Raw genomic sequence first — 14,298 nt, 5'->3', positions numbered from 1 at the left:
TAGTGCTTTTATAGTTGGCCAGGCCCTTTCACATACATTTGATCTTTACAACCTATGAAGAGTTCTTCTCAATTTGTGGAAAAGGAAACTGAGGCTTTGAGAGGCAAAGTGATTTGCCCAGGAATATGTGGCTAGTAAGTGGCAGAGCCAGGGCTAGATATTGCTTCCTGTTTCTCATGGTCTGTCTAGTGTGAAGGATTTTTCCTCCCTCCTTAGTCATTCAGCCCCACCACAGTACTCTGCCTCTAGAGTATCATGGCATTTTTAAGAAAAAGTAGCCTACATGTAAAACTGAGGCTATTCCCTTTTTGTGGGCTACCCACCATCCATACAGAGAAGTAGCATTGACGTTGTATTCCCGTTGTTATTTCGCTCTTTTATGATATGCAACAGGGAAGAGAAAAATAATAGCTACAGTTTATTATGTACCTACAACATCCTTTTTTTTTCTACTTCTCACCAAAATTTTTGGAGGAAGATTTGATTAGTCTCCTTTTCTAAATGAAGACACTGAGACTTAAAGAACTGCCCAAAGTCATACTCTGGTTGGTGCCTGAACCTGAATTGGAACCACCTCTAACAGATTCCAAAGGCCATGCTCCCTTGGAAACACTGCTGCCCTGACTTGCAAAATTGGAATTCATTCAAAAAAACAGAAAATAGCCTTGGCTGGTGTGGCTCAGTGAATTGAGTGCTGGCCTGTGAACCAAAGGTTTGATTCCCCATCAGGGCACATGCCTGGGTTGCGGGCCAGGTCCCCAGTGGGGGGAGCGAGAGGCAACCACACAGTGATGTTTCACTCCCTCTCTTTCTCCCTCCATTCCCCCATCTAAAAAAAAGTAAAGAAAATTAAAAAAAAAAGAGAAACATTGCAATTTCATTCTCCTGAACTTCACTTTGCACTTAAAATTTCATTTGGATGGGTTTTGAATTAATAATCTATTGCCTTCTTTCCCATGAAGCACTTTGGCAACACTCTAATATATTTTCTTTTATTTCTCCCCTTGAGACCACTTAGACATGCATTTATTCATTCGCTCTAAGTGCTGAGGAGCCTACAAAGGCTATCTAGCTTTTTTGGCTTTGAAGTTTGATGTTTTAAGCTATGACAAATGGAAATTTTCCCTAATGGAGACTGTTCTTTTAAAAAACATTCCGCTCTGTTGGTTAGAGTGTTATCACAATACACCAAGGTTACAGGTCGATCCCCAGTCAGGCCACATAGAAGAAGCAACCAATGAATGCATAAATAAGTAGAACAACAAATGGATGTCTGTCTCTCTCTGTCTCATCAGGAAATTAAAAAAAAATGGAAGTTATTCTTTCATTTAAAAACTTTGAAAATACTAAATAGCCACTACTTATTTCTTTAATTCTTAGAATAACACCTAGTTAATGTCATTGTTTAAATATCTAACAAGCCATTCATAACTGCCCCGGAGATCCCCTCCCTCCATGCCCAGCCCCATATCCTCCATTCCCTCACTCTTAATGTTGGGTTCTTTACTGTGCTGTATATTTACATTTGGGACCTTCATGGAACGACGATGAATGACATTGTTTCCTTCATCTTTGTTTTTCTCCAAAGAATTTTCTGAAAGTTTAGAGAGGCCCTTGCTGTTCTTCTTCTTGTTATTGTTGGAGGATTCTCAGTTACAATTGCCATCAAGCAGTCTTTACTGGCGCTGTGGGGTATGGCGGAAATCCCTGTAGGCTGGGACCTTCTTTGTTTTCCTTTTGAATGAAATGGGACATCATATAAGATGTTCTTGAAAGTTCTTGTCACTCAAAGACTGTCAGTATACTCTATAGCTGCGGGTGCGTGTATGGGAGCATTCCCTTCCCCCTTTACCTTTTGGGCTCACTCCCCAGATGTTCTCCTATTAACCTTTTAACATGCTCAAGTGTCTTTCCTCTAATATTGTTTGGAAGGTTGGTTATATATACATTTTTTTTCTCATGCCATTCTGGTTTGTTTTGCTAACTTCTTTTGTGTTGAATTTATACATATTTTGTATTAAATTTATACGTATTTTGTATTGAATTTGGTGTTACATCGGTTAATACAATTATATAGGTTTCCCCCAAGTTTTTTTTTTTAAAATCATATGCCTACAGAGGAGATAAAAGAATAGTACAATGAACACCCAGATACCTTTAACCTGGATTCATGAGTTGTTAACATTTTACCATTCTCTCTCTTTCTCTCTTCCCTTCCTTTCTCTATCTCCATTTCCCTCTCCATTTGAAAGTATGTTGTAGACATGATATTGGCCTCTATGTACTTCAGCATGAATCTTCTAAAAAGAAGGTTATTCTCTTTTATAAGTACAGTACTATATCACACTGGAAAAACTAAAATTGATAGAGTACTATTAATAACATCTAGTTCATATTCAGAATTTCCCAGTTGTTCGAAATCACCTTTTGTAACTGTTTTTCCTTACTTTGCCCTCTTTTTCTCTCTAGTTACTTTATTCTCTCCTCCTGTTTAGAGTTTGCTCCTGAAGGGAGTGTTCACACCGCTGCCCCCTACCTCCTCCTTACCCCATCCCATGGAAAATGATTTTGACAAGTTCTTGAATGACCTTGAAGTCCAGTGGTGCATTTTCATTACTTACTTGCTTGACTTCCTGGCAGTACTTGGCACTCTTGCATGCTCCCCTCTTAAAATACTCAAGGCCCTTGGCTTCAGTGACAACACATTCTCCTAGTTTTCCTTTTATGTCTCTCTTTGAACTGTTTATGGGAGCTCCATTTTCTGGCAACTTTTTAATGTTGGGGTTCCTCTGGATTCCTCTTGGCCCTCATATTTTGTTGCTGTAATGCTCTCTTTGGGTGACTTTACTCCCATGGCTTTAATTAAGATCAGCATGCCCAAAGTGCCAAATTGTTATTTTCAGCCCACATTATATACTATAATCCCTGCTTTGTTGGCATCAAATGGAAATCATTTTAAGTATTTTTCTTTGTAAAAGGAGATTACTTTCTTCATTTGAAATTGTGAAGCCTCTCAATAACAGTTTTTAGTTAATTATTCACTTTTTAATGATAATGTATTAGCCTTGAGATTTATATAACATTGATACGAAAACACATTTATTGCCTGCATGAAGCAGGCAAACAAAAAACCAGTCTTTTTATTCTTCAGACCAGTTAAATGCATCTTCATCTTTTTCTTTATTTTTATTTGCTGTGTGATTAATCCACCTCCGCTTCAGAAAATTTCCTGTATAGTGAGTCTCTGACAGGGACTATTCAAATATCCACTCTAGAATCATGAGCCTTTAGAAGGTAGAAAGTACTGCTGAAAGGATATGAAGTCCCACCTCCCCATTTACCAGCTTCAGCCCTGACTAGACAATTCACACAGAAGTCAGCTTTATAGTTGGAGTCTGTTATTTGTTAGAAAATCCTGTTAAAGAGACACATTTAAACTCAGAGTAAGAAAAAGAAATACCTCAGCCCCAATTGCCAGTTATTCCCCATAATCAAAACACTTTTCATATACAATTATAGCTTTATATTGCATTATCTTTTTAGCAGCTGCAAAAGACAAAAAACTAATGCTGATTGTATTTGACTTTGGGTGAATGAATTTGGCAATATAAATCAGATTTTCAATTAATAACAAAGGAGACATAAAACAGAATTGCAGTCAAGACATTTAAGTCTTTTGTTTCCTGAGTGAGGATTAAAGGTCATCATCGAATTTTTAAATAGAACATGTTTCTTATAAGAAAATATTTTTAATTAAACATTTTTTTATTGTTGTTCAATTACAGTTGTCTGCATTTTCTCCCCACCTCTCTCTTATAAGAAAATTTTAATAATTTAAAATGAGAGTTATACTTTTACATAGCTAAATTTCTTACATACTTAAGAATATAATAGTTTTTAAAAGTTGATATCTTCACAATAATAATTCTTTTAAGAAATTAGCAGAAATTAGTATGGCAGAGGTGTCACACTGCCTGTGAACTGTTTGGCTGATTTTACTGACTTTGCCTATTCTTTTGGTATTGTATAGATAAAACTTTTTATTTTCCTGAACTATGATGCAGCCAAGGATTACAATTCTTATGGGAACTTCCATAAGATGGCTTTATATAATCTTTGTTTTGTTTCATTGCCCTGTTGAATAAGAGAGGGCTTTAAATGGAGCATTTAAAAATCCTAATCCTAATAAATGTACAAGGAATGAGTTAAAATTTGCTGTTCAAATTAGGTGGTTACCATAGGAATCATTGATTTAGGCAAAAATCATCAACGAGTGTTTTGGAGAACAGAATGTATACACAGTCCCAAAGCGTGTTCCTGCAAATCGTTTACTAATTATGAAGAGAAAGAAAATACCTGTACAGTATTGAATTTTAGGTAGACACCACGTTAATCAAGTGATCTCAGTTCATATCACCAATAATTAACATCATGGGCTGACTGATGTAACACATTGAGAAAGACCCATTACTTATTCCTGCCACAATAATTAACCTGAATCTAATCACGAGGAAATAGCAGACCAGATTCAAACTGAAGCGTATTTTAAATACCTGGCCTGTATTCTTCAAAAATATCAGTGTCATTAAAGAGAAAAAAGGTTGAAAGACATATTCTAGAGTAAAGGAGACTGAAGAAGTAATGGATGATATGTGTGTATAGACAGAGAGAGAGTGTGCGCAAGACAATGTATATGTGACAAAATAGTAACAATGGGACTATTCTTACCATTTTCCAAGATGTTTGAAAATGTTTCAGAATAAAGTGTTAAAAATATCCTAATCTTGTAATGGCTGCAACCTAGGTTTATGCCCTTTGCGGGTACCATTTGTTAGCTCTTTCTTGTTTTTGCTGTCTACCAACTTCCTCATTCATTGCAGACTCCGCATCTTAGCATCATCTTGAGTATCTTCACTGTACACATGAATAATCTCAAACACGTTGGCATGTCAGTTCCTTGGCCTCCTAAATTCCAGCAGCCCCTCCTCCACTCTAGTTCAGCTGTTCACTCCCATTTCCTGGCCCCTGTGGCCACCTGGATCAGCTCCACCTCTGCAATCTTTATGACTATTATCTCTTTTTCTGATCTCTTGATTTTCATTGAAACCTATGGGCCTTAGATCTCTCCCATGTATCTCTATCTTCCAGCCCCATCTTGTTTTCACGTTCTTCCCCATCCATCTTTCCCCATCTTCAATTGGCTATCACTTGAACCAATGAACAGATCATATACACTAATCATAGTTCAGGTAACTTAAAGGAGAAGTAGTAATAGGTGAAATGTTTAATGGTCCTAGACCAATTGCTAGCAAAGTTCTGCTACACTTCCTTGATGGGAAAGCCAAGGATTTTAGTGACTTGACTTGGATTTTTCTACAGGGATAAGTCAAATTTTTTAAATAGCTTTTAGAATTTGTCTTTATTTTTCTTGTCCAGAAGCTTCTGATTTGAGTGCTCACATTTACACGTCTTATTTTGTCCTTGAATGGTTATTTTCAACTTTGCTGTGTGCAGTAATAGGCTGCAGCTGTGGCATTTAAAAAATAGAGGGGCAAATTAGAGTATTTTATAACTGGAAAGGATCTTAGGGATCACAAAATCCCAAGCTCTCATTGTTCACATGAGAAACGGAGGACCAGAGCAGTAAAGTGACTTGCTTGATGTTACACAGTTGGCACCTGATTGAGGTCTCCGGATTACAAATTCAGAAACTTATTTTTATTACCCCATGTGGATGGGTTGGTGGGTGGGCTAGTATATGAGTGAATAAAAAGTCATAGAAATGACCTCTAATTCCTGCCTTTCTCTGACTAAAAGGCCAGAGGTTTCCAAGACTGGTAAAACTATGATGTCTTTTGTCATTTGGGGAAAGTGTATAGTTTTGTTTAAAATGTCTGCCGTTGTTTGGACAATGGGCCTCATGCTTTACTCTCATTTACCTCCTGTTTAAGAACAGTGCTCTCCAAGGACGAGGAGGCTGTGTTGTGCCCTTGTTCTGCAGGGATGTCAGAATTTGTGGATGAGCGAGCCTCATAGGGGTCCTTGCCTTGTTTGCTGCCCAAGAAGCAGGCTTTCAGGTTTTTCCAGTGAAGTTGAAAGTCTCACTGGGACAGCCACGCACTGTCGCAGCTGGCAGATATAGAATTATCTGTGAACAAAACAACAACAATGAAAACTTTGGTCCCAGCATCAAACCATATTTTATTCTCATTGTGCTTTGAATAGCTGAGGTAATAGATGCTTTTCCTCCATGTCTAAAGCCTTTTGTCACTAGACAGTTCATTCTCTTTCCAGTTCATTTGAATTCATTTTAATCAGTTTTATCATACTTGTGCATCTCTCTCTTCCTGACTGGATGTCAGACCCCTTAAAGTTACATTAAATATTTGCTCATCCTGGTGCCTCTACAGGAGGCCTCTACCAGCAGAATTTCAAAAAGCAGAGTCTTTAAATGCCTTATCATTCTGAATATAATGTTTCTTGTTTAAAGAACTATCTGTCAAATAAACTCTTATTTAAAAAACAAAAACAAACCAAACATAAGACACTACCAGTCACCATGAGGAGAAACACAAGGCAGAAAGTCTTAACTAAACTATTTCCAGGGACTGTTCCAGACTCAGTGGATACAGCAGTTAATACAGCGGACCAAAATCCCAGCCTTTATGGAGATTGCATTCTAGTGGAAGGAGACAGACAATAACAAATGAATAAAATATACGTTGCATCAGGTGGTGATAAGTGCTGTGGAGAGAAAATAAGGAAGGAGATAGGCAATGGGGGAGGGCTGCCATTTTAAAAAATGGCGGCCAGGAAAGGTCTCACTGAGAAGGCAGCTTTTGAGTCAAGACTGTGCTGTCTAAGGGAGTGAGCCTTGTGGGTCTTGGCCGGCATGGCTCTTCTCAATTCTGGTTCTGGGGTTCTAAGCTGGTAGCATGTTTTGTCCACAATAGTTTGTGAAATTTTTAATGAATATCATGTCTAATTAGGAAGTCTTTGGGGGTACTAGAAGTTGTTAGCCTGAAGAGAGAATTATTATTTATTGTTCCTGCCTTACTCTTTAAAAAAAAGTATTCTGTCATTTATTGAATGCCAGACAATATTTCTTATTTCTTATATGCCAGACAATAATCATTTTATATTAATCAATTAGTTAATATATTTCTAATACCTATATTAACACATTGCTATTATAATATATTATTATGTATAATTATAACAGTCCTAGAAGGGCCTTTCCCCAGGTGCTGGGGATATAGCAGTGAACAAAATAAAGTCCCTATTCTCACGTAGCTTAGCTAATACAGGAAGATAGACAATAAGCACAAACATTTGACTATATAGAATGTCAGATGGTAAAACATACTATGGAGAACAAGATATCAGGTAAAGAGTATAGGAAACATGTAGTGGGGAGGTGTGGAAGGGAAACATTATTCAATACACCATCTCATTTTTTATCGTTGATTCCAAATGCCATGCTAAGGCTGTGTTGCAAAATGGCTATGAGCCCAGGTTCTAGAATTACAGACATCTGGATTTGACTTTACATTTTCCCACTGGTAAGCAATGGGACTCCAAATAAGTTATTTCTGAACCTCAGTTCCTTATCTGTAAAATGGGGATAATGACACTGCATAGGATTGTTGGGATGACTAATCAAATCACATCAAATCAAATCATCCATATAAAGCACCAAGCACAATGCCTGCCACCACAAAGCAAATGCTCTGAATTTATCATTTGTTTTGCTTATTGACCCCGTACACAGACATCTAGCTTCTTGCAAAATACCGTGATAATGATCACCACCGGAGAAAATAATTCGTTAAAAAATAACAACAACAAAGAAAACAGCTAGACACAGAAAATTGGCCAGATAACTTAAACCTATGGTGTTTCTTCCTTCTAGAAACAAAAATAGAAGACCTCTTGACACATAAGGCAATAGCTTTTATTTTTGTCTTTTTTCTGCATGGAGTTAATGTGACAGGGAAGACAAGCCCTGTTACATACACCATGAAGCAGCAGGACCAGAAGCAGATCTAAGCTAATGAGTTTGGACCTGGACAACACAGATCTTTTGCCTTATGGATAGGAAGTTAAAGGCTGGAGGCCTAAGCTGAACCTACTTTTCCCACCCCCATGGGACTAGCTAGCTCATCAGACAGGGTTTAGTCAGGAGGCAAAAACCGAAAGTGATTTGAATAGAGAGAATTGAATGTTATCAACTGTCAACTAGGAATCCAGTTGTTACCAGGTAACTGAAAGGGTCCCCGAAAAAGCGCTCTAGGGTATATGGAGGTAGCAACTGCAGGAAAGTTACCACCTCTAGGGCTGAGAGAACAAAGGGGAAAGATTGGAATTATTAAAATTTAGAAGCTTGGAGGAGGGGCCCTGCAGAACTGAAACTCAGACCTTTGAGAAGGTGGGGAGGGGGCTGCTCAGTTGGCACTGGTGTCTCTGAGGGGCTGCTATGTGGCTGATACTGCAAGTGCTGGGTAAACTGCAAACTGGATCCAATAGCTGCAAACAGAGAATCTGCTGTGGGTGGGGGGAGACCACTTGCTAGGCTATACTAATAGGAACAGGAAGGAGTGTGTCCCCTGTCCCTCCTCCAGCCTCGACAGCCCCTACTGATAGAGCCAAACATGGAACAATGGCAAAGTGGAAATGTGGCCTGTAGAATCCCAGCCTCCAGCACCAGCAAGCTGGCTAGAGTAGAGAAGCATGGGGTGAGAGGTGACATGTGATAGCTTAGTAAGTGGTGTTCATGCTCAGGTGTAGGGGCTCAGGTACAGGAATGCAAGCCTAAACAGCGATGGTGGATTTCCAAGCTGGGGTAGGGGATGGCTCAGCTTACTGACTTTGGAGTAGAAGAGGAAGTGTAAGAGACAGGGAACAGCATGGCTGTCTACCTTCCAAGATCCAGTACCCATGAATGTACTGTGCGCTCACCAAACAAAATAGCAACTCTGTCCCTGGGGAGTGGGCTGCAGTCCCCAGAAAGGCAGAGATCGGAGAGGAGACTGACGTGGCCTCTTTCCCCTTGTAGGGGGAGTAGTAGAAGTAATAGTATAGGTAATGTGTCTGGCTTACTGCCAGGCACATACTAGGTACTCCATAAATGGTGGCTATTATTCAAGGGAAAGAGAAGGTACAAATAGATTAGGGAATGAAGTAACTGGCCATATATAGTGGAGAGAGCCCACAGTTTGGACTTAGATGACCTGGGTGCATACTAGGTAAGTGACTTGAACAAGATCCTTGCCTCTCTAAACCAGAAGTTTCCTTATACGTAACATGGAGATGGTAATACTTGGGACTTAATGTCTTGTAGTAGACCCTTAACACATGGTAGCTATTTTGTTCAAAGATCAATTATAGAAATAATAATAAGCTTGATTATTTATTATTGATGTTGCTAAGTAAATAGAAGAGACTTTAGAGATCATTTATTTCACTCCATCATTGTGCAAATGAAGAAACTGAGGCACAGAAAAAAGTCAGTAGCTCTATGGAGGTTAAGAGCTTGGGCTATGGGGTCAGTGAGACTTTGACTCAATTCCTTGCTGTCCATTTCCTCTTATTGTCTAAGTGACCTTAAGTTAGTCTCTCTCAGCTTTACAGTGTGGCGAGGACTGCAGGAATGAATCTATTCTTGTCCCTTAGTAAGTGCTCAGTAAGTAGCACTGGAACATTGTGCTTGGTGAACAGCGAACCACTTAGGTGAGGGTTGGTTGGTCATGACAGTGACTGTTCCACAGAGCAGATCTTTCAGGTGAGCCTGGACTGTCCATAAGGGAATGAATGGTAAGAACATGAGATTTCAACCATAGTACTACCAATTATTTGCTTTGCAGTATTGAACAGGTTACTTGACTTCTTCTCCCTGTGGTTTTTCCCTATGAAGATTTTGATGCTTGACTTTATGTCTGCTTCCTGGGGTTTTTTTGGAAGCTGAACAATGTAATGAGTCTCTGAAACCTGAGAGCCTTGAAGGAGCCCATAAATAAACACCTTCAGATGACTAGTGTCTACGCAGTGTGCCAGAGCAGTAGTTTAAACCGAGGATGCTGGGACTGGAGGCTGGATTCCTGCTTTCAAAACTCAGACTGTTCTTATTATAGTCAACTCTTAATTTTTATGTGCTAACTGGGAAAAATTATACCATGAATGAAAGGAGCCAGCTGTGTTCATTGCTCTTTACTCTAAAACTTGAGGAAGGCATAAGAGACTATATTTTCAATCTCATTTTTTATCTGATCTCTTTCCTCAAAACTCTGAAGCTGCAGAATAGTTCAAAGCCTACTAGAACAGAGTCAGTGTGCCTGAATAATCCACAAACAAGACAATACTTATTACTACAGTTATTATTTGTTTATCATGTGCATTGGGCTAAACTCTGCCTATGGTATCTCATTTTGGATTGATAGTAGTTATGAAGAGAGAGGTGTGTTCATTTCCATCTGTGACTTATAATTGAATATCAGGCATAAAAGGTGGAATTAATTATACTTCTCAATTCATTGTGCATTGCTATCATTGTTCTGTGCAAGACCCTATGTTAGTTAATTAATTTTCTTATTCCCTTTTATCCATGTACCTGGTGCTCATTCACCCCTCCCATAAATAACCAATCTATTGTTTAGTGTGTATCATTTCCTTTGTATATATTCATATGAAAAATATATTGTGGTTTTCTGTATATGTATTTTAAATTTATATAAAATGGTACCATGTTATATTTCATTCTGTCTCTAACTTTTTAATCTGAAGCACAACTAACTGAAGCACAACTTTTTAAAGATCCATTCATGTTGTTACAGGTTTATTTAAACTATTGCTTCTACTTATGGCATAATACTCTATAGTGTGCACCCACCACAGTTGCGCATTCTCCTTCCTAGCAACAGACAGCCAGGCTACACTGGCGTCAAACTTCCTACTGCCACAGAGAAGCATTGTATTGCCATGTGTCTCCTTTATGGACTGTGTGAGAATTGCTTTGGGGTATATATATGGTGAAGAATGGCATTGTTACTTCATCGGGCATACGTAGACTTCATATACTTAAGTAGTGCCATAGCTAAGTGCTATTATCCCCATTTTACAGGTAAGGGAACTGAGGCTTTGAGAGTTTTAATGACTTACCCAAAGTCACATAGACAGTAATTAGCAGAGCTGGGATTCAAATGCAGGTAGTCTTGCTCCAAAAATTCTACTCTTAATGTCTATGACATCATTCTTCTCTGAACATTTGAGATTTGTGGACATTTTACAAAAACATGAAGGTAAATCTCATTGTTTGTAGTTTTTATGTTTGTAGAGCTGAGGAATCCAGGTGGACTGATTATTTTTTTCTAAAGCACCTACATCCCCCCATAGCTGCATAGTAACTGTTTTTCTCTTTCATATCCTATGGGTCTGCAGCAATGAAAGCCGCGTTGATCATCCAAAATTGGTACCGGGGTTACAGCGCTCGGCTGAGGACCAGAGAACGTTATGCTCTCACCGTCTTCCAGTCCATTGAATATGCCGATGAACAAGGCCAATTACAGGTGTGTTTTGTAAGTTTGTCTCTCCTTTTGGTAAAATGCTTCTCTTAACTACTTGTTATTGAAAGAATGACAGGTTGGGACCATTTTCTTAAGCTGAGGAATGTTGGTGAAAGGCTTTAATAGAAGATATAGTGACATTGTCTTGGAACTAGCTATTGAGAGAGAGTATGATTTGGGATGAGGATATTTTTTCAGTTCTGAAGTTCACATTTTTAGGATGGCTACCAGACGTCTAGTTAACGAATAAAATTGGCCTTTTTCTATTTTGGGGTGTGTGCCCCAGTAGGAAGTAAAGTTGTTACTTTATGAAGAAAAAAACACTGTAAGGAGTTAAAAAATGAAAGAATTTCCTGGGAACAAACCTATGAAAGTTCTAGAAGAAAATATAGATGGGTAAGGAAGGCCTTTTTCAAGCTTGCAAAAAATGATATGTAATCCGACTTTAATGCTTATTGATAGAAAAAAGTACTTTTAATAATAAAAAGATTTTAGAAAGATCTCCAATATAACTGTTAATAAAAAATCAACTTATAGAACAGTATGTAGAGTTTTATCCCATATATGCGAAAGAAAATTAAACATACAACAAAAGTCTGGAAAAAGATATACAGTGAAGTGTTTCCAGTGATTATTTCTGGGGACAAGAGTGGTATTGATGGGTGGTAGTGGGTGGGAAAGGAATTCTCATTTTCATTCTGTATTGATTGTAGTTTTCAACAATCATACTTATCTGTAAATGTATCACATAATCCTTAAAAAATAATTAAGATAATTTCGCAAAGAATCAAAGAAATTACTGAATTTATACTTGGCACTTATAAAAATGATATACTATGATTCAATCAGGTCGTCCCTTTGCTCATAGTGTGGGCTGTCCTTTTAAGTACTATAGAATATAGTGATGACTATAAAGGTAGAGTGAGCTCTCAAATTGATATGCTTTATATGCACACATCCCAGTGTTAGTGCATTCTTTAATATTGACTCTTTTTTATAACAGATTTATTGAGATACAATTCAGTTGAAGTGTAGAATTTAATGGCCCTTAGTATATTCCCAAAGTTGTAACCATTACCAAGATAAATTTTAGAACATTTTCATCACCCTCTCCCCTCAGAAAATCTTTATACTCATTAGCAGTCACTCCCCATTCCCTGGCAACCACTAATCTGTTTTCCGTTTTTATAGATCTGCCTTTCCTGGACATTTCATATAAATAGAATCACAGAATATGTGATGGATCCTTTGGTGTCTGACTTCTTCCACTTAGCATAATGTCTTCAGTATTCATCCATGTTATACCACATATCAGTACTTCATTCCTTTTAAGGCTGGATAATACTCCATTGTATGGATATTGCATATTTTATTTATTCATTTCTTAGTGGATAGATCATTTGAATTATTTCCATTTTTGGCTATTTTAAATAATGCTGCTATGAATATTTGTATACAAGTTTCTGTGGGAACATGTTTTTAGTTCTTTTGGGATGTTTTTAGTTCTTTTGGGTGTATACCTAGAAGTGGAACTGTGGGCCCATGTGGTATGGTAACTCTGTGTTTAACTTACTCTGTGTTGAGTAATTGCTAAATTGTTTTCGAAAGCAGCAGTACCATTTAACATTCCTGCTAACAGTGTATAAGTGGTGCAATTTTGCCATATCTTTGACAACACTGGTTATTATTGGTCTTTTTGATTATAGCCATCTTAGTGTGGCTGAAATGGCATTTCATTGTGGTTTCTATTAACTCTCGTTATTTATTTATTACTGTTGACACTATTATACATGTCCCCCATTTCCCCCCTTTGCCCACCTCCACCTAGCCCCCAAACCCCCAACCCCAGCCTTCATCACATTATTGTATCGTGTCCCTGAACTATGCATATAGGTTCTTTGGCTAATCCCTTCACCTTCTTTTATCCAGTCCCCTCCACCTCCGTCCTCTCTGAGATCTGTCAGTCTGTTCCATGTATCCATGCTCCTGGTTCTATTTTTTTCATCAGTTTATTTTGTTCATTAGATTCCACATATAAGTGACATCACATGGTATTTGTCTTTTTCTGACTGGCTTATATTACTTAGCATAATACTCACCAGTTCCATCCATGCTGTTGCAAAGGATAAGAGTTCCTTATTTTTCCACAGCTCCATAGTATTCCGTTGTGTAAATGTACCACAGCTTTTTCATCCACACATCTACTGATGGGCATTTGGGCTGTCTCCAGATCCTGGCTATTGTAAATAATGCTGCAATGAACATAGGGATGCATATATTCTTTCTGACTGGTGCTTCAGGATTCTTAGAATATATTCCCAGAAGTGGGATCTCTGGGTCAAAAGGCAGTTCCACTTTTAGTTTTTTGAGGAAACCCCATAGTGTTTTCCACAGTGGCCGCACCAGTCTGCATTCCCACGAACAGTGCACTAGGATTCCCTTTTCTCCACATCCTCTCCCACACTTGTTGTTTGTTGTTTATTAACTCTTAATTGACAAACCCATCGATGGTATTAAAATTTTCCTTTTTTTATTTGTATGGAAAGTCTTCCTTCCCTCAACTCCCAGACCTATTCCCATGTTGATAAGATTCCTTAGTGTTCACTCTTTATAGGAGACAGGGCTTGGAGAAGTTATTTACGCTGTATAAATGCAGGTCTTTGCAGGTAATTGGTAAGCATAGAGGCGGCATCTAGCTGATGGTTGGAATGCTAGTGGATTTCCATCTTTTCCTCCCTCC

The 14,298-nt window shown here is 38.2% G+C and overlaps 1 protein-coding gene across 3 annotated transcripts in view; it reads left to right on the top strand.

The window, feature by feature from the left end:
- Positions 1-14,298, top strand: part of PPEF1 (protein phosphatase with EF-hand domain 1) — a 104,081-nt gene that overhangs the window by 29,494 nt on the left and 60,289 nt on the right. For all 3 annotated transcript variants that reach the window (XM_024569881.3, XM_045203314.2, XM_071220303.1), the window contains one exon: positions 11,434-11,561. In XM_024569881.3, coding sequence (XP_024425649.1) covers positions 11,434-11,561 — 128 coding nt within the window. The remainder of the gene's footprint in view (positions 1-11,433; positions 11,562-14,298) is intronic.

This window comes from Desmodus rotundus, chromosome X (assembly GCF_022682495.2).
Source record: "Desmodus rotundus isolate HL8 chromosome X, HLdesRot8A.1, whole genome shotgun sequence".
NCBI lineage: Eukaryota > Metazoa > Chordata > Mammalia > Chiroptera > Phyllostomidae > Desmodus > Desmodus rotundus.
The sequence above is the reverse complement of the archived record's forward strand: the minus strand, read 5'-3'. Positions and strand labels throughout refer to the sequence as shown.